This window comes from Athene noctua, chromosome 16 (genome assembly GCF_965140245.1).
Source record: "Athene noctua chromosome 16, bAthNoc1.hap1.1, whole genome shotgun sequence".
In the NCBI taxonomy this organism is placed as follows: Eukaryota; Metazoa; Chordata; class Aves; order Strigiformes; family Strigidae; genus Athene; species Athene noctua.
The window spans coordinates 16,079,939-16,105,976 of record NC_134052.1 but is presented as its reverse complement, the minus strand read 5'-3'; the positions used below and the strand labels follow the sequence as shown (position 1 = coordinate 16,105,976).

Sequence of the window (26,038 nt, the reverse complement as noted above, 5' to 3'; positions counted from 1 at the left end):
GCGTTTCACGGCAGCGCGTGGTGGGGAGCTCCCTGGAGCCCCCACCGCGGCGTCTGAGCCAGGCCCAGGCACACAGACAGCATCTTGTCCCTCTCCTCTGCCTTCTGCACGGGCATCACGTGCAGCCACGTGCCACAGAGCCTGGCTAGAAGTCAGGACAGGAACTGAGGAGCGTTGTGCTGGGTGGAGAGGGGGCCCAGCACCCTTTAGCGCTGACAGCCATCCTTTCCCCCAGCAGTGAAATCCGGGACGCAGAGACCTCGCATCTGCCCAGCCAGGTAAGAGTTTGCCATGACTCTGGGGAAGAGTGTCCCAAGCCGAAGCCCCGAAGTTCAAATCTCCAGGGCCAGGGTGGGCGTTGGGTCAGCACCGGTCCTGCCACGCTCTGCGCCACGGCACGGAGCTGTCTCTGCAGCCCTGGCCCAGCTTGAACCTCCCGGGAGGGTTATTTTTGCAAGAGTTATCTAGTGACGGCGTTAACCGTTTGCGTGCCCTTCTGCAGCAAAGCAGCAAAGAGGACAACAACATCCACTACGCGGATCTGCAGCCCCTGCCCGCGGCCCCGCGGCGCGGCAGGAGCCCTGGCGCAGCCTGCACCGAGTACGCCAGCATCAGGGTCGCTGCCCAGTGACGTGTGGCACCGCAGCCTGCAAGGCCGAAGAGCCCTTTTCGGGGGAGGAAGCAGGGACGGTTCCGCAGGGCACAATAAAGAAGTGGATCTCTTTGCATGGCGCAGCCCCACCCAAGCTCGGCCGCGCTCGGAGCTGGCAAAGCTCCTCAAATTCATTCCTGTCGCAGCAGCGGCGCCGGGTGAGGCTCAGGGACGGACCTGCCGGGGCTGGGCAGCAGCTCTCCCAGCACCCAGCGGCCATCTCGAGCTCAGGATCGGGCCACGAGGCCCTGGGCAAGCTGTTCGGTGCCGGTTGCACCGGGAGGACTTCACACACACCTGTCTCCACCAGCACGGGCCACCGCTGGCACTTTCCTGGCTCGGCAGGTCTGTAATTTGTGTTAATTTGTGTTACCTTGTCACCGCACCGAGCCCTTCCTAATTAACACCAGCAAACGGCCTGGGAGGCTTGTGCCCCCCGCAGCCCCCTGCCAGCTCACCCCGTGCTGCTGCCAGGCTTGTGCTGAGCCCCCCAGCAGCTCCCACCCCCCACCCTGCCCCTGGGCAGCCCCCCCCGAAACCTGCATCTTCCCCCCGCGCACGGGGCAGCTCCCGGGCACGGCCCTCGGTGCCACTCTGTGGGCTGAGGCCCAGCCTGTCCCTGCCCTCCCCGCCGTGGCGCCTGGCAACGGGGCTCCCGAGGCTCTGTCAGACCCAGGGCAGCCGCCAGCCCTTGGCCCCCTTCTCCCCGATCCGTGCACACCTGCTGCTGCCGCCCCAGCCAGCCCATGCGCATCTGCTCATGCACATCTGCGCGCATCCCCTGCTCCGTGCACATCTGCTTTGTGCACATCTGCTTCACGCACATCCCCTGCCCCGCACACATCTGTTCCGTGCACATCTCTTGCTCCTTGCACACTCGTGCACGGCTGCTCCACGCCCATCCCCTGCTCCGTGTGTCTGTTCCAGACATGCACATCTGCTTTGTGCACATCTGTGCTTCATGCTCATCCCCTGCTCCGCGCACATCTGCTTCAGCCACATCTCTTGCTCCGTGTGCGTCCCCTGCTCCAGGCACCTCTGCTCCGTGCAGGCGTGCAGTGCCCACCTCGGGGGGGGAGCAGGAAGCCGCGGGGTTCACACTCCACACCAGCCGCCGCTGCAGCCCCCGGGTGCACCCCGGCGTGACGTGAACCCTCCCGTGGCACCGCACCGTGCACCGCCACCGGCAAACGCCCCCCTCTGCGGGCACGGGCTGGGGGCCAAACACACTTTTCAGGCAGAGGAACCTGCTGCTTCTGCCGCTGCTGCTGCCCGCAACCTTGAAAGCTGCTGCAGTTGTCGGTTTCCAACTTTATCTACTTTTTTACTGTGGAATCAAAAAAGAGAAGTGAAACAAGACAGCGTGAAATAGCAGCGTGCGTGTACGCAGCGGAGCCGTGTCTGCCAGCAGAGATCCTCTCGGGGAGAGAATTGTTACGGGGGAAGAAGAACCGCTGCTAAAATTCATTTGCATGACTCTGAATAAGCATCCCCTGCTCTGAGGGACATGCCCTGGGGACAGTTTGGGGTCATTTCTTTCTTGGGGGGCAGCTCACCAGCCCCAGCAGCAGCGAGGGGCTGTGGCATGGGGGTGCCGGGGTGAAGCCTCCGCCAGCGCCGGGTCCCGAGCGGAGCCACGGCCACACCGGGCAGCGGCTCGTTGCCCGGCCGAGGCGGGGGCCCTGAGCAGGACACGGGGGTTGCCCAGGCTCTGCGCGGGGAGGAGGCCAAAGCTCACCTCAGGGTCATGTGAAGTATGTGGGTGAGACCGAAACTGGGGATAGACCTCGCAGATAAGGGGAAATGAAATTCAAGGGGATTTAGGGGTTTTTAAGCACTGGGCTGGGCCAGGAGGGGGGAAATCCAGGGTGATACAAGCACATGCCAAGCGGAGCAGCACCGCGGAGCGCTCTGGACCCCGGGAAGGGCCCAGGGCTGCGGCTTAGGGCCCAGGAGAGGGATTTGGTTGTTATTATAGGAAAATCCTTTAAGCCACCAGCCCGCGGGTGCTGGCAGTGAAAACACAAACAAGGGCCCAAGCGCAGACTCAAGGTAGGAGTGTTCTGGGGAGCACCTGGCGTGGGGGGCAGCGCCTGGCTTGGGGGACAGTGCTTCACTTGGGGGGCAGCACCAGGTGACGCTGGGGTCAGGGGTTTATTGCTCGTCCGTGGTGGTTTCCTGGTGCCGCTGAGCGTCACGTCCTGCTGGGTGCTCGAGCGAGAAAGACGGGTGCTGGTGAGAGCGGCAGTGGCGGGCGTGGGGTGATGCTGGTGCCCGCCGGGCTCCTCCTGCCCGCAGGTGACTCCATCACGGCGCGGAGCAGAGGTGGTGGGGAGGGGCCGGTGTCCCAGCCGGGGTTTGGGCTGTGTCCCGGTGCTGGACCCCGTGCTCAGACACGCCAGGGCGGTGCCGTGCCGGGACGGGTGCAGCGGGACGGATGAGGCCGCGGTGGCGGGTGCTGGCCACGGTGAGAAGCTCCTGGCGTGTGGGTGTTGTGGGGGTTTATCTGGGGTTTTTTTCATGCGAGCTCCGTCCTGGGACCTTGTGGGATGGCAAAGCCAGGCAAAAGGGCTGGGGAGAGGCTCGGCTGGGCTGTGCCATGGGGGGGGGTCTGCAGGGACCCCCCTGCCCTGGGGAGAGGCAGGGAGCTGGGGAAGGGCCGGGGGATGCTCGGGGGCTGCTCCAGTATCTGCTCCGCTCTCTGTCCTGGGACGTGGGAAATGGCTGCTGGAGGCGCTGGGGGCTGGCAGGGGCTGCTGGGGTGGCAGTGAGCTGTGGCAGTGAGCTGTGCCGTGCCGTGCCGTGCCGGGGAGCCAGCGTGGGAGGCGTGGGCTGTGCCAGGAGCCAAGAGGGAGCACGAGCCTCTGGTGGAAAACATGAAATAACAGAAAGCAATTAGTCCGGAGAGCGTGACTGATGGAGGAGGCCGGCCCGGCAGCGAGGGGAGGGGGAGCGGTGATTTAATTAACGCCACGGTCTGAGCTGGCGCGTGGGCCTGGCTGAAGTGGGGGGATCTGGGTGACTCCCTGGTGTCCTGGGGGACAGGCGTGGGCTGGCAGCGCTGGGCAGGGCAGCAGCACAAAGCTGAGCTTGTGCTGGAGCCAGGGCTGAGCAAGGGGAAAAGGGGAGAGACGGGGATAAACGCCCCATGCCCTGCCCTGGGATGCTCCAGCTCCATGGTGAGAAGCAGAGACACCCCCCGCTGGCAGCGCCCCCCCAGCCCTGGCAGTGCCTCGCACAGGGACGGGTGCCCAGGGGCCAGCGTGTCTCCCGCGAGCCGGCGTTGCTCCAGCTCGTCCCTTCAGCAGCCTACAGGGCAGCGGCTTCAGGCAGGGGCCTGGCTTGTGGCTGTCTCTGTCCAAACCCCCCCTGTGCTCCTGCTCTGGTCCAGCCCTGGCCCCAGCCCTGGCCTTGCCACTCTGGGCCTGTGGTGGCCACAAGCCCATCCCCAGGCCTGTCCCTTTGCGCATCAGCATTAGCCAAACAATCGCGGGTCCGAGAGCATCCGATGCTACAGAGACCCCCACAGAGCCCCCACGATGCCACAGGCACCCCGTGATGCCGTGGGGACCCCACAATTCCAATGGGGACCCCACGGTGCCATGAGGACCCTACAATTTCAGTGGGGACCGCACAATTCCATGGGGACCCCATGCTGCCGTGGGGACCGCACAATTCCATGGGGACCCCGTGCTGCCGTGGGGACCAGGCGATGCCGCGGGGACGCTGTGCCAGGACACCTGGCAGGGAGCAGCACGAGGAGCTGGAGGAACATCTGGGGTGCTTTGAAGGGGCTGGGAAGGGCGAGAGGGTTTCAGAGACACTTTGATTGTCCCCAAGAAATGCCACGCGGGTCTCGCCTGTGCCCGCTGACCCCCGGGGCCACGCTCCTGCCGGGAGAGGGAACTGGAGGGAGAACCCCTGGGGCGCGGCACGGCCGGACCCCGCTCCCACCCATCCCAACCCCGCCAGCTCGCCCTTCGCAGCTCCGTTCTCAGGTTTCTCTTTGGAAAGCAGAGAATGAAGCCGAAGGAAAACGGTGACATGCTTTACGCTGTTCCTGATTTATTTTGCGTCTTACTTATTGAATCTTATTCCCCGGTTTCACGGTTATTGTGGATTTTTATTAAAGGGGATAAACAGGTCTGGGATTTGGGGTTGTCATAGGAACTGTTTCAGTGCCGCAGCCTCGCTGCCAGCCTCGTCCCCCCCCCTCCAGGTTCCTGATGTAGGGAGGGCTCTCGCCAGCACAGGAGAGATTTCACAGCCCCCCCTCCCCGGCACAGCCCCGGTGACAGTCGCCCCATGGCCCCAGGGGACCCCGCGGGCCCCCCCAGGGAGTTCGGGGAGGACGTGGGCTACCAGGCACTGCCCGGCCGTGCCCACGCCGCAGCCTGGCCCTGCGGCCACGGGGAAGTGAACTGGGACCCCCGGGCTGCGATCCGGGGCTTTAAGCTGAGAACAGGTGGAGGTGCTTGGAAGATGTTGCTCGTCTGTGGGGATTCTCTGGTGTCTAATAGGAGGTTGTGCCATTGCAGCTATTGCTACTGGAAATCTCTCTGCCTGGCCTGGAATCATTTTCATTAAATCCCTGGAGCCGACGGGGTGTGGAGCAGATGGGGGGCTGCCCTCTGCCCGTTCCCCATCTCTTCTATCGCAGGCAGAGGGAGCAGGCGATGAAAATGAAAGTGTCAAACACATTTCAAAGGAAACTCTTTGTGCCCAACACTCCTTTGGCCTGTGCATTCCTTCACCGCAGGATATCGTGGAGGCCAAGACTCTGGCAATGATTAAAGAGGGATTTCCAGGACCGTGGGATGAACGGGAACATCCAGTGCTTAAGAAAGACTCACTTTGTGCTTTCGGTGTTTGCTCAGGGACAATCACCCTCCAGCGCCGGCACGGGAGGGCGGATCCAGCTGCGGTGCTTGGTCCTGCCAGCACCCGAGAGAGGGTCCTGGGGGGGCAGGGGGGTGTCCTGCCTGCCCTGGGGGTGCCCAGGGCTCCTCATGTTGGATCCGCTGGCACATTGGAGTGGTCCTGCTTCCCCCGACACCCACATGTGCATCGTGCCTGCACCGACGCTCCTGGGGATGCTCCAGTGAATTTTATCCAGGAAAAAAAGCTGGGGGCTGCTGCTCAGGCTGGAGAAACCCTTTGGGGTGCTCCCCTTGCCGAGGGGAGTGCGGGGTGTCCCCATCAGCCGGGACACTGTGGGGTCCCCGGGCCTCCCTGCTCCTCCCGGCACGCAGTGACCTTAAAGCCCAACTGTGCTTGGCAGCAGCCCCGGCGCTGGCAGCGCCCCGAGCCCGGCACAAGTGCCCCTCTGAGGAGAAGTGCAGGGAAAGGAAAAAATATTTAGAGAAGCAGGAGAAGGGGGAAAGCAGGCGCTGCGGGAGGGAGCCATGGAGCGGGCTGAAAGCGCGCTCTCAGTGGGCTTTTGTTCGCCCCGGACGTGCCCAGCGGTGCTGCCAGCACGGAGGGGCTGTGCCGGCGCCGGTGGCGAGCCCGGTGCCCCGGCAGCTTGCCCGGTGCCTCGGCTCGGCGACGTGGCCCTCAGCAGGATGCGGCCCCCGCAGAGCCTCGGCCCGGGAGCTCCATCGTCCCGGCCGGGCTCCCCTCACGCTGCCGGCCGGGGGGCGAGAACCGTGGGGGATCAGCAGCGCGTTCGCTAAAATAATCCCTGCCGATAGATCCACTTCTTCCGCGAGGTTCGGGCTTAATTTTATAATGGTATCGGTAACTATGGCAACGTGTAAAAATAATGTATCCTTGAGCCCGGCAAATTCTCCATAAGCAGCTCCTGTCTCCAGGAGCCGGGGGAGGCCGCGGCCGGGCGGGCAGCAGCAGCCCCCTGCCCGCAGCGCTGCCTGCGCCCGGTTAGCGTTTGGGTTCGGCTTCACGCCACGACTAATTAGCAGCGTTAACCGCTGATGCTGTGGGATGATGATTTCGTTTGCTAATCCTCGGGGCCCGGCAGAGCTGGCGGTGGCTAATTGGGTGGATATCATTAATGCTGGCAGCCAGGAGCTGCTGTCAAAGGGCTGCAGCATCCCTCGTGCGTGGCGCGGGGTGGATGCTTTGCTGTCGGCTCTCCGGGTTCCCTCCTGGCACACGGGATGGGCAGCGCCACCGGGCCAGTGGCCCCCTACGCACCCACAGCCCCATCCCAGGGCTGTCGTTACTACACGTGTGTGCACGCACATGCAAACACGCGCGTGCACACACAAACACACACGCTCACGCCCAGAACGGGCTGCCCCTGTGCGTGCACCCCCCTCCACCAGCAGATACCAGCTGGTGCTGATGTGTGGCTCGGCTCAGATGTCTCTGGTCATCGGTGCTGGTAGAGAATCCCAGGCCATATTTTCTAGACCTGTCAGACATCGCACAGACCCTCTAAATCCCTGATCCCCCTCCCCAGGTCCCGCAGGTCCAGCTCCGGGGCAGGATGGCAGCATTTTGCAGCTCTGATTTGCAGCTCCTGGTCAGGGCCACGCCAGACCCCTGGGACCGACGCAGTCACCAGGAGTGTGGTGGATCTCCCAGAGCTGGAATTAATCCTCCTGCTTTTTGTTGACCTTCATCTTAAAAAACAAACGAAAAAACCAACTGACAAAACAACACAAACCCCTTGCAGAAGCATTTTCTTAGAGCTCTCAGCAGCAGGACCAGCATGGCCCCGGCCCCGCGGCACTGGGAGTGCTGGGTCCCACAGTGTGGGTGTGCCTGGTCTCAGTGGGGTGAAGGGAACAGCCCTGAGCCCTGGCACCCAGTGGTCCCCGAGCTGCGAGGCTGCTGCAGGGACAGTGTGGCGACAGCCACCACCGGGACAGCGTGGGGACAGCCACCACCAGGACAGCCCAGTGTCAGGGCTGGGGACGGCGCTGGCGGTGCTGGGGACTGGCTGAGGCAGCAGCACCCCCCTCCAGGGCTGGGTCAGGCCGTTTCAGGGGGTGCATCCCCCCCGCATCCCAACCGCCCCGCACTTGCCGTTTCCTCTGCAACGCGTCAGACACGGCACTTTTGCAGACAACCTCAGGAGCAGCCCTCGCTGCCAGCCACGCCGTTATCTCAGCACCCTCGTTACTGACACTCGGTACGGGGTGACGTAGGGTTGTACAGCTCCCCCACACCCCAGTGCCCCCCTCGGCCCTTCCCTGAGGCATCTCCCCAGCTCCAGAGCTGCGAGTGCGCGGCCCAAGGTCCAACAGCACAAATCTCCCGCCCAAGCCTGGGTTTAGAGTCCCGCAGCCATCCCGGTGCCTCCAGCGAGAGCTCTGACGAGCAGGAAGCGATGGGCTGAGATAGCTGAAGATGATCAATCCCCCCACGTTAGCATTTTTATTTTCATCTGCAGCTGCCGCAGGACTTTATCAGGCAGCCCAGGCTGCAACGAGTTACAGCAGCCGTGCCTGGGAGCGCGCGGAGCATTATCTGCTATTGCAGTGTTGGATGCGCTTTCATGATAACAATTTGCAATCAACAAAGAACTTTGAGAGGATGCAGAAAAAAAAAAAAAAAGGCAGAAGAAAACTGAGATGTTATCGCTCCTCCCTCGGCCTGGCTCCTCACCCCACCATGGTCCTAAGCGGTAACGCCAAGGGGAGGCCAAGGTCTTCTCTAGCATCGTGCCAGGGGGCTGTGGGCTCAAAGGCACCCGCAGTCCTCACAACCTGCACCCCACCCACCCGCCCACAGCACCCCAGGAGCCCTCGGCCTCCCGGCTGTCCCGCACAGGCCCCGGGATGAGCATGGCACTGCCAGCCCCCGAGTTAAGAGCGGAGGAGGATGGGCTGCATCCCATGTGGGGAACCACCAGTAGCTCTGGCAGGGACTTGACTGTCGGGGAGAGCCACGGCTGCAGGGGCTTGAGAGGGTGAAGTGAGTTTGTCTGGCGTCAGCGCGACGAGGCCTCCCGTTAGCCCTCGGTACATAAATTTGGCCGTGGGTTGGGAGGAGCTGCCTGTGCGTGGCGGGGATGGGGGTACCGGTGCCACGGGCCAGCGCGGCGCGGAGCATCCCCCTCCGGAGGCTTCGGCTCAGACAGCTCCAGGAGCCCGTCACCGATTAACACCCGGCCCTGAAACACGCCCCGCACGGCTGGAGCTCCCCGCCGGCCCCTGCCTGCCCTCCCTGCTGCTTTTTTCCTCCGCAGCACCGCTGCTCCCAGGGCTGAGCATCCCCTCCGTGCCCACCCCGGGCTGGGAAGGGTCCCGGGGCAGGCACCGCTCGGTTGTCACCACGGCACCGGGGCTGGAGCCCATGAGAGGGGGGGTGAGCCCCAACCGTGCCCCCCAGCCAGCACCAATACCCCCGACAGCCCCCAAGCTGTGCAATGGCTGGTACAAGGGATGCAGGATTGGGACACGCTGTGCCCCCCAGCGAGCTGTGATGGGGACCCTGGGGGGCTGCTCGGGCGTGGGACTGCTCGGGCTTTGCTCACCCGCTGCACCCACAGCAAATCCTCCTCCAGAGCAAGGGGCAGGATCCTGCCCGCAAACAAAGGCCGCCACAGCTCTCGGAAGGCTCCCGGCAGCGACCCGGGCAGGTCCATCCTTCTGAGCCCCCCCGGCGTTGGCTTTTCCCAGCCTGTCAGCATTTTCACCCCAACACCCCCCCCATCCCTCTGCCCATCGCCTCCAGGTCAGCCGGGGCCGCTTCCAGGGCAGGCACAGGATATAAACCACCTTTCCTGCTTGGACACAGCCAGGAGGAATTCCCCCGCTCGGGAGCGCGCTGGGCTGCGTTACGGAAGCCCGGGCGAGTTGCCCGGCTGGCAGCAGCCTGTGGGGCGCGGGAGCGGCCCGGGAAGGGCCCGCAGGCCTGGGATGGGTGAGCCACGGTACAAACATGAAGGCCACAGGCTTCTGCTTTCGCTCGACGGGCGGTGGGGGATGATCCGACGCCGGCCAGGCTCTGCCGAAGCCCATAAATGCCGTGGGGGCACTTGGAGCATCGCTCCCCCCTTCCTGGTGAAGGCCAGAGCGGGGCAGGCAGCGCCGGCATCCCCCCCTCATCCTCCCTGAAAGTCATTTTATGGGCTTGGAGGGGACCAGCTGGTGCCGGCAGAGCTCTCGAGTGCACGAAAGTGAAGCGGGCCGCGGTTAGGAGCCCGGCTCCCCGAGGAGGCCGCGGCGCACGCAGGGGGGGCCTCCTCGGTGAATCCCTCACGCCGGGGGAGCGCTGCGTCCCCGCTCTCCCCCAGCGCCATCTGCACCTCCGTGGCCCGAGAGCTCAGCCTGAGATTTCTGAGATGGCTCAGCTCAGCCCTAAATAAAAGCTTGACCCAAGCAATCACAGGCAGTGAGCCCCCCTAAGAGGTCAGGGGCAAAGGCGGTGCACAGGCTGCTCACACAACAGCCCCCACAGCCCAGCCCTGCCTTTCCTCCAGCAATTACAGCCTTAACGAAGCATCTGCAGCTCATTACCCACCCCCAGGGCCTCTCCCACATAAGGGGGTGGCTGGGTGCCCCTATTTCCAGCTGCAGGGTGTTCCTGGAGGGGGGTGCTGCAGCAGAAGCCTGTGGTGAGCAGACAGGTATGAACGTCCCGGGGTCTTAAATGGGTGTTTGCAGGGCTGGGCTGCTCCTGCTGCCTTTGTCCCTTCCCCAGCTCGCGGTCTGGCTCGGCCGCCCCCGTGTGCTGCTCCTTGCGAACAGGCTGCTGGTCACTTCTCTCCATCCTCCTGTTAACATATTGCCTGGTATAAGTTAACATCAGATAAACTAATTTAAGCTCCTTCTGTACTGGATGTCTTGGATTAAATTGGCATGGTACCTAATGAAGCTGAAGCTCCATTTGTTGTGCTAGAAGCCCTAAATATCAGCAGTGTAATTGGTGCTACCGACTTTAGAAGGCATTGGTGTGGTTTTCTTCCAGCTAAAGCCCTGTGAGGGCGCTGACTCTGAACCCGGAGGGGCGGTGGGGAGAGGTGCGAGGGCTGTAGGATGCATCCACCTGCCTTGTAGGCTGGAGGGGGGGGGTGTCTCAAAATTTGTCTTTGGAGCTGGAGGAGATGGGGTGAGCGTGCCCAGCCCTGTGCCTGTGGTGCTTTGGGGCTGTGTGGGCTCACGTGCACCGGAGCAGACCTGGTGTGGGCGCTGGGGCCAGGCGCGGCTCTGATGTGGTCACACACCTGGTTTTGTGGTGGTGAGCTGCGAAAGCAGCACCTCTCGGGGGCTGGGTTGTGTTTGGGGCTGGGCCAGGATACAACCAGCTGGCTGGGAGCTTCCCCAGGACAGGGCCACGCGATGTGGTGGTTGGGTTGATTGTGGAGGGCTCCCACGGGTGCGGGTGGCTTGTGGGTGCAGAGCCATGCCCGAGCACTGCCGGGTGCTGGTTTTAGGGTGGGTTTTTTTGGCTGATGTCCAAAGTATTGGTGTTTTTCTGAATGTTTATCCCTACGCTTTCCTTGCTGCTTTGAGTTTTGAAGCTGGACTGAGCCCACAAGCCCTCTGGGACAGCTGCTGTGTGTGATGTGACTGGTCGGTCAGGCCAGAGGGAGCCTCCTCGCTGCGCTGTGCCATGCGGGGCTGGGGACCCCGAGGGGGAAGGTGCTGGGCAGGGAAAGAACCGCTGTCACCTTCACCATTAGTGAAATGTGGCTCATTAATAGGCCCAGGTTTGGTGCTGTCAGTGAAGCCTCTCCCATCTCCATCACCTGCGAATCCCCCTTCAGCAGAGCGAGCCGCTGCCGTCCCCGTGGGCGATGGGTGCTGGGAGGGGATCAGACAGGCTGCTAATCCCGGGATGAAAGAGCAGTCTGGGCAAAACCAGTGCTGCAAGACTTTCAGCTGGGATCGCTCTGTCGGGGCTGTAATTGCCCCCGTTGGATGGTGCTGGGCGCAGACAAGAGGGTGACCTGGAGATGGGGTCCTGCTGCCCTGAGCAGGGGTCCCTGCGTGGGAAGGATCCCCACCTCCTCCAGAGGAAGGGGCCATTGGTGCAGCTGGTCGAGCTGCCCACCGGGAAATGGGGAAGTATAAAAGCACGTTGGGCCACTGGTTCCTGCTGGGAGCAGGGGCAGCTCCAGCTGGAAACTGCCCCTGGGAAGGGAACTGGAGCCCTGGCCCAGCCTCCCTCCACCCCCCAAACCCGCTGGGGTGCCTGAGCCTGGCCCAGAGCAGCTGGAGCACGTGCCTTCCCCAGAAGGGCGCTGGCAGCGTGAGGCAAGTTCCTTGCTGTGCCTCAGAGCGGTGAAAACCAATTTATTCTTGAAAAGCTCTCCCAAAACGCTGCTCTGGCCCCCCGTGTTGGCCTCCGCACGGCTCCCAGAGCCGGGGAGCCCCGGGCTCCCCAGTCATCCCTGCGGGAGCCGTGGCTTTGAGCCGAAGCACGAGGAGGCTGCGGGAGCAGGCGCTGCCCGCTGGCAGCACGGGGAGTCTGGCAGCGCTGCCCGCCCTGCCAAGCGGCACAGCAGCCTCCTGCTCGCCGTGGGTGTTTGGTGCAGAAAGCAGCTACTAATGATGGCGTTGAGCCTCCGAAATGCCGTGCTCTCGCTCGGTCTCGGGCATGAGGAGGAGCAGGGTGCTCCTCTCGCCCAGGGTCGTTGCCAGCCCACGGGGCAGGGGCCGCCCTCCTGGCGTGGATCCTCCAAACCCGCCGTGTTCGCGCGGGGCCCTGCGATGCTGGGAGAAGGGCTGTGGGCAGGGGGGGAGGCAGCTGAGCCTGCCCATATGCTTCTTAATGGGGAGCAATAGCAGCTCTTCCCGGGAAGCTCACGCTGCACCATCTGCTCTGCCGTGGTACCTTCTCTTGCAGAGCTTTTTTAAGCTCTAACTTTCCTTCCCAAGCGCTCTGCGGCGGCTGCTTGCGTACGGGCTGTCTCCGCTTTGTAATCGCCTTGAAACAGGTTGTCTGAACCTTCAACGCCGAGCAGGAGAACAGCCCAGACAGGCTGAAGTCAGCCAGGCCTCCAGGAACTGTGCTTTCATTTAAAAATAACCAGGAAAGCGGCTGTGAATGGCGGCAGCGCATCCCCAGAACCTTCCCTCTCGCTGGGCACCTGCTCGCCCCGGAGGGTGCCGGCTCCCCGACCCAGCGCTGGGTGGGATGCCAAACCCTCCTAATCCCACATCCCATCCCCGGTGCGAAGCGATTATTTATTTCCACGCCGTGCAGCATGTGCAAAAGGCCAAAGGCCAAACCTGATGGCTCCTTGGAGGTCCCTGCGGCTTACTCTCACCCTCGCCAGCTGTGCGAAGGGGAAATAAAAACAACTGCTGCACTGGGCTCCCCGGGAGCAGGGCTGGCCACGAATTATTTTAAAGTAGAACTTGAGCACAGGTTCCAGCAGCGGCCTGGGGGGAGCTCCCGGAGGGAGGTGCGGTGCAGATGCCTGGGGAGGTTGGTCCCCGGTTCCCAGCAGCAAATTGAGCTAAATTAAGCCTGGATGCAACACATGGGTGAGGCTGGGGCCGAGGGGGAGGCTGGCGGGGACGGGAACGCGCGCAGGCTGACGCCGTGCGCAGATTGATGGTGCCAAGTCACTTCAGATATCTTCGCTGTTTGTTTGTGCGAAGCTCTAAATAAAGCTGCCAGCCCCAGCGGCTGCCTGGGGAGGGAGGAGGGAGCCGGCAGCCGGTCCCCCGGCACCGCACAGCGCCCGGTGCCGGCCTTGGGGCCTGGCCCGGCCGCGGGGAGCGGTTGGGTGGGATCCGTGCTGCCGGGGGTGCTGGGTGTGCCGGGAGCCCCGCTCTGCAGAGCGGCTGCCCCGTCCCTGGGGGGGCAGAGGGGGGGAGCAGGGTGGTTTGGGGGCTGCCGGCATCTCCCCTGGCTGCAGGTGACTGTGCCCGTGTGGGGCACGGGGGGAACAAGTCAGACCCTGCCCTGGCCTTGCTGAGGTGCCCACGGGTGGGGGGAGAAGCTGCAGCAGGCAGCGGCTGTGGAGGACGTGTCCTTGTGCCTCCCCCGGGAAGGACTTTGTGTCCGGGGGGGGCAGGGACACCTGTCCCATGGGTGCTCATGTCCAGGCACCCTCCTTCAGCCCCTCGCAGCTGCCTCATCCTCAGGCTCTCGCCTCTCCCTGCCGTGGGCTCCTGCGCAGCTGGTCCTGCTGAGGGGACACTGCAGGGGTGTCCCCGTGCTCCCAGGGGGTGTCTCCAGCACCCCTTGTCGAGAGGGGTGCCAGTACCTCCTCTCCCTCCGTCTGTGCTGCGCCAGGGTCCCCTCCTTGCCCTGGTCCTCGGGGGCTGAACTGGCCCGGCCACGTGGCCCCTCCAAAATGCTGCTCGTGCCTCTGCCGCTGGCCCCGCGGGTCCCTCGGGTGGCACAATGTGCCCTGTGTGCCCCCACCCCGCCAGCACCCCAATTCCAGTGCTGGGGTGTGTGGGGGGAACCCCAGCCACCCTCCCCGCAGCCCGGGGCAAGCACTGTGGCTACTGTGCCGCTGGCCCTGCGAGGTCCCTCGGGGGGCTCAACGTGTCCTGCGTGTTCAGGACCCCCAAGGCTGTGTGCCCCTCCCTCCCCAGCACCCCAATTCCAGTGCAGGGGTGCTGGGCTACGTGTTGTGAGCCTGTGGGGGGATGGACCCCAGCCACCCCTCTCCCAGCCTCGGGCGAGCGCTGTGGCTACCAAACCTTCTCCTTCCTCTGCCCCAGCTGCTGCTTCACCCTGTCCTGGGCACCCCGGAACCGGCGCGGGGGGGGTGGGGGGTGTCCCCCAGCCCCCCCTTAAAGCAGGGTGACACCGGGGTGACCTTGCAAAAGCAACTTTGCTCCAGAGCGGGGTGGGGGGTGCTGGCTGCACCCCCCCAACACCCCCCTCGCCAGCAAAGCGGCCTTAAACCAGAGGGGGGGGGGGGGGGGGTCTCCGAGCCGGGGCCGGCCCCATCCCGCCCCGGTACCACGGCAACGGCGGCGGGGAGGAGGCGGGGAGGCAGGCGCGGCTCCGCTCCGCTCCGCACCGGGGCATGCGCCCGCCCGGGGCCCCGTCAGCGCCCGGTGGCGGCGGCGGCGGCGGAGCCCGGGGCGCGGCCGGGTCAGCGCCCACGGGCGGCGGCGGCCCCGCGTGTGCGCTGGGGGTGTGTGTGTGTGTGTGTGTGTGTGTGTGTGTTCCCCCCCCCGCCCCGTCCTCCTCCCCGCAGCCCGGGGGAGGCGGGAGCCCGGCCCTCCTTCCTCATTTTGGGGCTGAGAAAAGCGATTTCCTTCTCCAGCTGCAATTCTGCTTCTTTTTTTCTTTTTTTTTTTTTTTTAACAAAAACAACCCAAAAAAAAAAATAATTAAAGCAGCAAAGCGCAAAGCCGGAGCCGCGCTCTGAAGCCACTCTAATCTCTGCTTCCCAGAAACAACCGAGGATGGAGCCGCTTCCCCGCGGCCCCGGGCTGCTGACCTGCCTGGTGCTGCTCTCCCTGCGCGGCTGCCCAGGTAAGCCACGCTCCCCCCGCGCCTCCACCCCGCTCTTTTCCGCTTTGTTTTTTTTTGTTTGTTTGGTTTTTTTTCTTCATGTTTCCCCCTTCTTTCCCTTCCATCCTCTCCTCCCTGCCGCCCCTCCGCCGCACACCCCCCGTACGTGCCGTGGTGCCGTCTCGCCGCGCGCGTTGGCTTTGACCTTTCGGCGAGATGACCTAGAACGCGGCAAAGGCCGGGGGATGGGGGGGGGAATCCTGGCTCCTCCAAAAATCAAACTTCAAGGCAGACATTCCCCTTCCCAGCAAGACGAGGAAATCGGGCAGGGACGTGAAGAGGCATGTTGTTTCCACCCATTCGCTACCACCCCCTTGCCAGCTATGTGAGAGGCAAATCTCTGCAAACAGCCCAAATTCCCGCTCGGAGGCCGCCAGGAGATGGGGAAAGATGGCAGAGCAGGCAACGGGGGGGCCTCTGCCTGCCTTCTCTGCCAGGAACTTGTTTTTCTTGCTCCCCCCCTGCCCTTCCCCTGCCGCTGTGCAGCTCTATCAGCTCTGCCAACTGTTGAGCAGCGGAGCGGTGGGTTTGCACCATCCTCCCAGGCACCTTCCGCCCCCCAGCCCGGCCCTGAGTCACTTGGGCTCCTGCTCCCGGCCCCCCCAAAACCTCCCCGGGGCTTGTGGCTCCTCCGGTCCCTCCGAGAAGCCGGGGGATGCAGCACGCAAAGGGATGATCAGAGCGTGCGCCGCTCCCCGGCCGGTTCCCTTCCCTCGCTGGCAGTGGGAAGTTTCTCGCCCCACCAGGAACGAAGCCCTGTGGTGGCTGCTGCTTTCAAGGATATTTCCTTTCTAGGATGTTCCGTTTCGGTGCCGTTTGTCTCGGGTGAGATTTGCTAAGGAATCTCTCTTGCCTGCACCTCCGGGGAGAGACGGGGCGCTTTTGTGCAAACCTCCTGGGGCGACAGCAATGCACCTTCAGGAGCATCTTGCTGCTGAGTTTTTTGCCTGGTCTGTCCAAATTTCACGCCTCCCAGCTGGATCCTGCTCCAAATAGCCCAGCCCGGGCTCCCACATGGGTGAAACATCGTCCCGTGTCGGGGGGCAACCGCTCTCGTTGGGCCCATTGGGAGTCCTCGCCATCGGAGCTTTCCTTGGGCGGAGAGTTGAGCTCAAACTTGAGCAGAAAGCAAATGCTTTCAGCACAACACTCCTTGCTTTCAGTTGCCTGATCACAACTGAGAAGTGTTGGCCCCAAGCTGAAAACTCCCGGTTGCTGAAAGCCAAGAAGGCTTTGGCGGCAAGCGCAGCTTCTCAGTGAACCGCTGCGATTTCCTGCCGCGAAAGAATTGCTCAAGCAAAGCTCTTGAGTTTGATTAAACATGGCCTTGGAGGAAGAACCCCATTTTTTTCCAAGCCAGCCATAGGAAAAGATCCATCCTGGGGCAGAAAGCTCTGGGTTGCGAGGTGGTTTGTGTCCCTGATTTCAGGTGCAAGCGTGCAGATTTTATTTTTCCCCGTACGCGGTGAATCCTCCTGGGCCACAGCTCAAACTAAGCCTAAACTCCAGAAGAGCTGGCCCAGGCTGCCGGTGGGCGGCTGCTCCGACAGCGCTTCTGCCGAGGCAGAGGGGAAAAGGGAAGCTCCTGCAGGAGATCTTCTGTAGGGCAAAGAGGAGCGAGGTGCTGGGAAGCCCCGTTGCAAAATCTGTGCTGGGCAGAACCCTCTTGCCGGAGCTGCGCTTCCCAGAGCCTCCTCTAAAGAGGAAATCGGGTTGTGGGGCTTTTGAGCTGAATTTCTGCTCATGCTGTAGGAGGGACGCTCGCAAATGGTGGCTGCGTGTGATCCGAGGCTTCCTCTGATGTCATGGATGGAAAATACAGCCTTTACTATAACCCTCCCCGCGCCGCTCTGGGATGTGCACGGCTCCCGGCAGCTACCCCTGAGCTGCAGATTCCAGGCCCTTTTTATAGGCAGCACCTGTTAGTTTTCCCGCTGCAGGTGAAATTCCAGCAGGATTATTTTGGGGTTTCTCCTGCCCATCGGCCCATTCCTTCAGGAGCGACCGGGGGGGCTCTGGATGCCAGTGACCAGCTGCACGTTGTTTCTGGAGCACGCAGCCCTCCCCTCGCCATCCCAGAGCTCCTTACCCGGCTCCTCCAGAAGAAAAAAAAAATAATCTATTTTTATCAGGAAGCATCCAAGCAGCCTCTCCTGAATTAAACCCCAGCCTCTTGCAATCTGTTCGGTATCAAATACTTCAAAAGGTGGAATACAGGGGGAAAAAAATGTGTCACCGAGATGGAAAACTTGCACCGCGGCGGGAGATCTGGGGATTATTTTGCTCTCGATTTAAATTGAATAACAGGAGGGAGGCTCTGCCAGACCAGGCGCAGGCACGACGCCTGGGCTCGTGCCTCTTCTCGGGGCTGGGAGTGCTCCGGGGCTGCGTTGCGAGGGTGCTGCCACCTTCATGGGAACTGTCGGGTGATGATTTTCAGGGCTCTAAAACCCCTGTGCTAATTCCGGAGCGTAGGATAGAGCAGATTACAGGGTCAGAGCACCTGCGTTCCCCTTGATCTTGGCGGCGAAAGGATTCTGCTCCGTCTCTGGGTGGTTTGAAATCAAAGTCTAAGAGAATTCTGCCGTCGGGCCGCAGGGTGAACGTGCAGGTGGGAAGGGGGTTTGCACCGAACCGGTGCTTGTGGTGAGAAATTGTGGCGTGTCCCGTGTGCCTGCAGCACCCAGACCCTGGGCCCGAGCACGGCGTGAGCGTGTGGGGCTGGCAAATACCTGCTGAGAGGGGGCTCGACCGGCCTCCCGGCCCCCCCACCCCCCGGGACGAGCACCCAGAAAGGGGAAGGAGGACCCTAACCTTCTGCTGGGTGCAGGGAGAAGCTGCATTCAAGGGGAAGGGAGGAAAGGAGCTTCAGTGGAAACTTTGCATTTTTTTAACTTGCATATTCTGGGGTTTTCTATCAACTTCCCCTTTGTGTTTTCCCATTGGGGGGGTGGGGGCACAGCCCTGCGCGCTGCTGCCGGGGTCTGAAGGTGTTTCTGAGTGCGTGGTGCGTGGGGTCAGCCCTGGCATGGGGGCCCTTGGGTGCAGGGCAGGCGGTTGGAGCCGTCGGGTGACCCCTCGGGACGCGGGGGGGGGGGGGGGGGGAGCGGGTCTCGTTAAGGCGCCGTGGTGTTGGCGTGGCCCGTCGGGGTGGAGATCATCTGCTCTGGATTCCTGCGACGCCTGGACGGGGTGATCTGGGGGGGCATCGGGCCGAGCAGAGCTGTGTGTGACAGGCTCTAACGTAGCGGGGCGGCTCACGGCAGAACACATGGAAAAATACGCAAAAAGCCCCATTTTAGTCCTATCTGAGCGGTTCCCTAGAGCCACGCAGGGTTTTCTGCAGCGACCAAGAGCCCGAGAGCTGCCCGTGAAACCTCCTGGCAGGCGGCAGCGCGAAGCCCTTTGTTCCCCGGCTGCTCTCGGGGAGCAGCAGCACCGTCAGAAAAGCCCCTCACAGCCACGGCCCCGCTGCAGCAGCACCTCCAGGAGCCCGTCACCGGCCAACAGCACGTGCCCTGCCTGCAAATCCCTCGGCGCAGGGAGCAGGCAGCGTGCTCGCACGCCGCTGCCCGGCGAGGAGGCGATGCGTGCTGGGCGCCGGGAGGTGTGCGCAGCCCGGCAGCCAGCCCCGGGCTCTCGGAGGTGGCCCCGCTGCCCGCAAAGATAAATCCTTGTGACCCCAGGAAGGCAGAAGCCTTGTGCCGAGGGGCTACAGCCCCTGCCGTGCGCGGGGCACGGCTGCACCCTGTTAACCCCCCGGTTTAACTGCCCGGTGCTTTTGCAGATGTTGCTCTGAGGCCCCATCGCTGCAACCAAGAAACGTGCCGTGGGGTTGAGCAATTCCCGTGTCGCTCGCCCTGACCGTGCTCCGGCGTTGGGGGCAGCTCTGGGGCCCCAAAGCAGCCGCTCCCCCCATCTCTCCCCCCGCCGGCACGGTGCGTGCCTCGTGGGGAGACGGACAGATGGAGAGAGGGAGGATGAGGAGGAAGCACTTGGCTCGCTGCGGGCTGGGCTGGGCGGGCCAGTGCTGGCCCCTCCGAGCAGGGCAGCTCCCCCCCAGTGCAGGGGACCCTCGAGGGGACACGGGGGAGGTCACTGCCCCACGGAAGGCGTTTTTTCCACGGGATTGCAGAGGGGAGCAGTGAGCGATGGGTTGGATGGTGAGAGGTGGGTGATGCTCGTGCGCTTTCAAACTTCCTCTGTGCGTTTCTCAACCGCTTCTTGCGAAAGGTCCGGGGGCAGCAGGCGAGGGAGAAGCTCAGGAGATGCCACAGCAGCGGGGCCAGCAGTGTGTGCCCTGTGTCAGGGCCATGTGCTGCCCGGGGGGTGCACAAACCCCCCTGTGAGGGTGGGGGCTCTGTGTTGGGGCTGCTCCCCCGGGTTTGGGTCACCTGAGGACCACGGGCTCACCTCGGAGGAGCCCAGGGCGCTGCTGCTCAGACACGGGACTTAGGCTCAGCCTGAATGGCGCGTTTGGACGGGACACAAACCAGGTTTCCGTCCTTCCGTGCTTGTCTTAGGGGACAAACTTGTTCTGGTGTGAGGTGCTGCTGCCACGTTAGCCTTGGCGTGGCTTCCAAGGAAGCACCAAGGGCTGAAGGTTTTGGCTGCGAGCATCAGCCTGTGCGGGGGATGCAGCGGAGTGACGCCCTGGGCAAAAAGCCTTTAACTCGGGGAGCTGAGAAACTGCTCCTGGTGAGATCTCCATCGAGATCGGGTAATTGTGCGGAGAGTGAGAACGTCTGGGGTACATCAAACACTGCTGGTAGCCAGAAGGGATTAACAGTTGCCCAAAATCCTTTCTGGCCTCCGTGGGAGCCAGCCGTGGCCAGGGGGGAGGGATCGGAGCAGCCCGTCCTGTGGTGGAGCCTCCTGGGAGCATCCAGCCGAGGATTTTGTCCCGTCTGGGGGTACAAGGGCAGGAGTCGCTGCTCTGGGTTTTTCTGGTGTGGGAGATGCCGGGGTGCAGCTGCAGCCCCCCCGCCAGCCAACAAGGCTGAAGAGCCGGCTGGGCTGCTGTAGCTCCCCGCTCAAATGTGATGGTCTCTGCGTGACCACCACCCCAGTTTTGCGTGACCACCACCCCAGTTCTGCGTGTCGCTCGCCAGCTCTGGGCCCGCCGTGGTCAGCAGCACCCAGCCCCTGTTATCAGTGAGCGGATTTCGGCAATTCTCCCGCATTGCTTAAAAATATTCCTCTAAGCAGTGACCTGTATTGAAATCTCATTTAATTCGGTCGCAGTGACTATATCAGCACGGCGAGCGTGGCCAAAATGAACCCCTCGAGGAGCCGCGTAGGCGACGGGGTGGCTCGCTCTGCCCCACAAGCTGGTTTTTGGGGAGTTGCTGATTCCCGTGGGGCTGAGCTGGCCGGTTCCCGGGGATTTTGTTATCCCCAGGGGGAGCGGAACCCCTGCGGTTTTCCTGCAGACCTCGGGAGCCTCCCCCTGCCTGACCGTGGATGTGGGAAGGTGCGTGGGCACCCGTGGGTGCGTAGATGGGGCGGGGGGGGTTACTGGGGCGGTGGTTTTTCGGTTTGCACAGTTGGCCGGTTCGGGAGCGTGGCTGCTGAGCTGCCTGGCAGGGGACGGCTCTCCTCTGTCGGCGAGGAGCAGGAATGGCGTCTGCCTGCCACCAGCTAATGGCCGTGTGCCGCTGGAGCGAGTCGGGGCTCAGATTCCCTGTAGAAACGGGACAGAGCGAGTGCAGAGAACGTGACATCGCGTCTGCGAGGGGAGCTTGCTTTTGTGGAGCGCCTCGGGTTTGGTGCCCTTGGTTCCTCCTGGCTGGCAAAGCCAAGCGGCCCTGGGGGGAGGCAGCGCGGTGTGCCGGCAGGTGTGGGCAGCTGGGATTTGCTTTGTGGTTTGGGTGGAGGGGGCACGACGTGGGGTTTTCTGGCAAAGCTGCAGCTCAGACCCGCGAGTGGAGGAGGGCTGTGCCCGCTGCTGGAACCGCAGGGTCCCCGGCGCTGGCACAGCCCCATCGCCCGTGTCCCCGCTGACCGGAGCTGTGGGCTCAGATGGGGAAACCTCCCCGGGTGTGCGGTGCCACATGACTTGGTCTGGGTTGTTTTGGTTTTTTTGTCCCCAGGTGTGGGTGCCCAGACGGATCAGGGCTTTGAGTTGCGTCAGCCCCAGGACAAGGTGTTGGTGACAGCAGGGGACACGCTCAACCTGACCTGCACCGTGTCTGCAGACGGTCCCCTCGGCCCCGTGAAGTGGCTGAAGGTCTGGGGCAGCAGGAACGAGACTGTTTATGAGCAGACGGGCTCCTTCCCCCGCGTGACGAGGGTCGTGAGTGCGTCTGACACAGATTTCAGCATCCGCATCGGCGATGTTCGCCCCGAGGATGCCGGCACCTATTACTGTGTCAAGTTCAGCAAGTCGCTGCATGGTGAGGAGGTGATTCGGCGTGGAAAAGGCACGGAGGTGTCCGTGCACGGTGAGTGGGGCTCCCTGAGCTGCTCCTGGTGAGCACCAGCCCTGCCGGGTGCAGCCCCTGGCACAGCCCAGCCCGGTGGGCTCTGCTTGGGGCGAGCGGGGATGGGGAAGGGGCTCAGGGGCCTGTCCCAGGAGGGGGTCCCGCGGGCCATCATCCCTGGACACATCCGTGCCCCCGTGGCAGACCCCGCTCCCTGCAGCCCTGGGGCTGGGCAGGGGTGGCAGAGCCCGGTCTGAGGGCCCCACGCTTCTCCCCGCAGCCTTACCCACCCCCCCGGTCGTGTCCGGGCCCAACCACAGAGCGGGGCCGGGGCAATCGGTGTCTTTTACCTGCACGGCCGGAGGGTTCTTCCCCAAAGACATCAGTGTGAAATGGTTCAAGGACAACACCATGATCTCAGCTCAGCAGCCCCAGATCACCCCTGGGCGGACGAAATCCTCCTACAACATGTCCAGCAACGTGACGATGACGCTGCAGGAGGACGACGTCCGCGCGCGGCTCGTTTGCGAGGTGCAGCACTCCACGCTGCCGGCCCCGCTGAGGGGGGACTACCAGCTCAGCAGGGCCCTGCGAGGTGAGGGCCGCGGGGGGACCCGCGCTCGGGGCGTCCTGCTCCCACGGGGCTGGGGGTCCTGGGGTGGGGACGGGACGCCCTGCGGGTACCGGAGCTGGGGGATGTCAGGCACCAGGAGCTGCTTCTCTCCCCAGTTTCCCCCCGTGTCCGCGTGGTCCCTGACCTGCCGAGCCCCGTTGGGGTGAACAAGACCTTGAACTTCACCTGCCACGTGGAGGGGTTTTACCCGGGAGAGGTGGCCGTCACCTGGCTGGAGAACGGGATGGAGATAAAGGTGGAGAACGTCTCCCAGCTGAGGGAGAACCCCCGGGGCTTGTTTGAGCTGAGGAGCCTGGTGGAGGTCCAAGCGACGGAGGAGAGGAACGGCTCCGTGTTCACCTGCCGCGTGGTGCACGACGCCCAGCAGCCCCTCGACAGGACGGTCACCCTGTGGATCGCTGCCCTGGCCAGGGACGGGCTGAGAGACTGGGCCCAGATGGAGAACGGTGCGTGAGAGCCACTGGGATGCGGCCCCCGCCGGGGAGGCTGTAAGATGCCAACCCTTGAGAAAGCTCAAAGTCCCACCAGAATCTGGTTCGAGGACACAAACTCTCCGTGCTGGGGGGGCTGGGGGAGTGACGCGGGCAGGTACCGAGCTGCCCTCGCTGATTCGTGCGCCACCAGGCCAACCCCAGCTGTCAGGCTGCGGGGACCCGGTCGGGACCAGCGTTTTTAGGCCCGTGGTGACCTTTTTCATTCACCTTTCAGGCAATTTGCTGGTCATCTACATCGTGGTGGGGGTGGTCTGCACGGTGCTGGCGCTGCTGGTGGCCGCGATTCTTTACCTCATCCGGACAAAGCAGAGCAAGGGTAAGGAAACCAAGTGCAGGCAGGGAAGCAGCTGCTCCCGACCCCCTTTTCCCCCTCTCTCGAGGGTGCCCGAAGGAGAGGTCGGAGCGGAGCTGGGCGGGCGGTTTGCAGGCTGCAGGGAAAGCTCTGCCTGGTTGCTGCTGTGTGTCGGTGCCTGTCAAGGAGCAGAGTCAAACCCGCTTCTTGTTCCTTGTACCTCAAATGTCTGACACCCCCCTGCACCTCCTGCCCTCTCCCAGGAACAGTCCTGCAGTAAATGGAGTGAAACTCCAGCAAACCGCAGGCGCTTGCCTCTGGGAAAAGCTGTGTATCTGGGCTGGCAGCAGCCTCTGCGGGTGGGCTCACGTGCCCGGGGAAGCGGGGAGGGGTTACCCTGTTTCCTGAACTATTTATTCCCTAAACTTTCTCTTCCGGCAGGTAAAAGCTCACCATCTGCTAGGTAAGTGTGGATCTCCCCTAGACACCGAGTCCCCCGTGGGCACCCTGGGCTGGGCACCTCCAGCCCGCAAATGGGGTTCCCCTGGGATCAGGACAGCACCGGATCCCCAGAATCTTGTCAAAGGGAAGGCAGGAGCGCAGGCTCTGCCCATCTCCCCGCCTGTGCCTCTGCCCCCCGCGGTGATCCCGCACCCAAACGTTTGGCTTTTGGTGAGGCTGAACAAGCGGGTGGGAGCCGGGTCTCCAGCCTGCAGAGATGGGGCTGGGCCAGTGCGGGAGCGGGCGCTCACCGCTGCGGACTCGTCCTGCTGGGTGCTGCTGCGAGGACCTTGTGTTGCATCTGAACATCCCCGGCTGCTCCATGGCTGGGGAAGAGGCAACAGTGCACTCTGTGATTTCTTTTGTTCCCCCTTTCAGGTTACATGAGCCGGAGAAGAGCAGCGAGGCCACTACCCAGGTGCGTCACTCAGCCCCGCGGGCGGGAGGCAGGAGCGGAGGGTGGTGGTTCCTCCAGGAGACATCTCGATGTCTCCAGTGGAGGGTGGTGGCTCCCCCATGAAACATCTCAGTGTCTCCACACTGTGGCTGGAGAGGGAAGAGAAGCTGCCCCGGGGATGGGGTAACCACTTCCCAGCATCTTTGCTGCCTTCACCCTCTCCTCCTCCTCCTCCTCCTCCTCCTCCTCCTCCTCCTCCTCCTCCCAGGAAAGTCTGGGTTTGTGCTGCCTGGAGAACCAGCTGTGCGATAGCCAGCCAGGCTATTTGTGGAGTTATTTTGCATTTGGTGACGCAGTTACGAGCAAAGTCGTGATCAGCAGCAATCTGTCTGTCCTACCCAGCCTCTGCCAGCTCCCCATGGGCATCGCTGGGCAGGTTGGCCCCTGCCAATCCCTACCAGGACTTGGGAAGGGCAGGGTTGGGGCAGATGTGGTGGTGGCTCTTGGATTGTGGTGGTGGCTCTGCAGCGGTGGCTGGTGATTTGAAGACACAGGACGCGGTAGAGTGTCGCTGTGGGATCGCAAGCAGAGCCCGAGCTGTCCCAGCGGGATTGACTTCAGCGGTGGGGCTTTGGGTGGGCACGGGGGGGGCTCCTCGCTCATCCTCCCAGAGGAGGAACTCGTGGTGTCTCGCGCAGGAATCCGACCCCAACAACCTGACCTACGCCGACCTGAACTTCGACAGAGAGAGGAAGACCATCCGCCGGATGGTGGAGGTGAGCCAACAGTCGGAGTACGCCTGTATCCAGAGCAACCAGACTCCCACCGGCGACGACAACCTCACCTACGCCGACCTGGACATGGTTCACCTCAGCAAAGCGCCCAGGCGACCGGCCCCGCACCCCGAGGAGGCCGGCTCCGAGTACGCCAGCGTCCAGATCCCGAGGAAGTGAGCAGGGCTGGAGCGGCTGCCGGGACACCCCCGCCACCCCGCGTCACGGGGAACCACCCTGCTCCTCCCCAGGAGGATTTTCTCGGAAGCACAGAGCGGTGTGACGATGTGCCGCGGTGCCCGCGTTTGGGGCTGGAACAGAGCCTGCAATACTGTGGGGGTCAGCTCCCATCTGCAGAGGCCTGATTTTTTTTTTTTTTTTTGGAGGGGAGGTGGCTTGGTCTCAGGGCTGCCAGCTCCATCCTTTTTGGGATTCCCCCCCTCTGCAGCCACGGGGGCCACAAGCGGGTGACGCCAGCGGAGCAGCAGCTCCTCGGGAAGCTCCGGCCGGGCTGAGGGGACGGTGCCCCCACACCGGCTCCCACAGGGATGCCACTACCTGACCAGGCTTGCACGGCTTCCCACAGCCCCCCCTTGACCCCGCAGGGACCAGCCGGGGTCCCCACGCTGCCTTTTGGGGCTCTCTGCTGCCGGCGCCTGGAAAACAAACTCTGGCTTTAAAGGAAGGACCCGAGCGTCCGCCTCTCTCTTCCCAAGTGTCCCTTCCGCGGGACCCCGCTCTCGCACCAAGGCCGGCGAGCTGAGCCCCCCTGCTGCAGGCTTTCCCCCCGCCCTGTCCTGCCGCCCAGGGAGGCTCCAGGTAGGGCTCCCTGGCATCCTCCTCCTCCTCCTCATCTTCCTCTGCACAGCCTTGCCCTGCACCGGGACCCACCAGCGCTGCCCCAGGCTTGTACAAAGCGTGCGGCTCCACGGCGGCCGGGCTGCGGGTGCCCGCGCCAGCCTGGCCCTCCCCGGGAGCTCCCCGCAGGTACCGTGTAACATGTTTTGACTGTTTGACATGTTAACTGTTAATTTTTAGAGCTAAAACCCAATGTTTCGTGTTGTACGTGGGTGTACTGCTGTGTACTTAACACTAGAATAAGATGTGCAAAATTTAAGAGGCCTCAGTAAAGACCCTTAAACCCCGCAGAAGTTAAAAGAGACTTATACAACCACCCCCCCAGCTCTGCCCTGGGGGGCCAGGCAGGCTCCCCCCAGCCCACCCGTGGGGACAAGTGTCTTCCATGTGCCCCCTCCCCGGGCCAGCGCCCTGCGTTGGCTCCCGCAGCACCCGGGTGGCCTTGCAGCAGCGGGCACGTCCCCGACGGCTGCTGGGGGGGGGTGTCTGGTGATGTTTTGAGAACGATGCGGCTGCTTGTACAGACTTTTTTTCTTTTTTTCTTTTTGCTTGCAAGATATTTTTATAATAAAAGTGAAAAGTCCTGTGCTGCTCCTGCACATAAGCGTG

At 63.2% G+C, this 26,038-nt stretch overlaps 2 protein-coding genes across 8 annotated transcripts in view; both read left to right on the top strand.

Moving 5' to 3' along the window:
- The window catches only part of LOC141967121 (signal-regulatory protein beta-1-like), a 4,292-nt gene extending 2,173 nt beyond the window's left edge, over nt 1–2,119 (top strand). For 2 of the 4 annotated variants that reach the window (XM_074920526.1, XM_074920522.1), the window contains exons 3-4: nt 239–278; nt 503–2,119. In XM_074920526.1, coding sequence (XP_074776627.1) covers nt 239–278; nt 503–1,052 — 590 coding nt within the window. In that variant the 3' untranslated portion in view covers nt 1,053–2,119. Of the gene's footprint in view, nt 1–235; nt 279–502 lie in introns of all 4 variants that reach the window. The other 2 variants (XM_074920525.1, XM_074920523.1) reach the window with 2 other exon arrangements.
- On the top strand, nt 869–26,038 carry LOC141967119 (tyrosine-protein phosphatase non-receptor type substrate 1-like). 4 transcript variants are annotated; one of them, XM_074920521.1, is made up of 9 exons: nt 869–997; nt 14,938–15,019; nt 21,151–21,501; nt 21,761–22,075; nt 22,210–22,560; nt 22,823–22,924; nt 23,342–23,363; nt 23,780–23,819; nt 24,497–26,038. In XM_074920521.1, exons 2-9 carry the CDS (start codon nt 14,950–14,952, stop codon nt 24,749–24,751), a joined length of 1,506 nt encoding a protein of 501 aa, XP_074776622.1. In that variant the 5' UTR covers nt 869–997; nt 14,938–14,949; the 3' UTR covers nt 24,752–26,038. The 4 variants fall into 4 exon arrangements, with proteins under 4 accessions (XP_074776622.1, XP_074776620.1, XP_074776619.1 ...); XM_074920519.1 differs by lacking the exon at nt 869–997 and adding an exon at nt 2,210–2,704; XM_074920518.1 differs by lacking the exon at nt 869–997 and adding an exon at nt 3,075–3,119.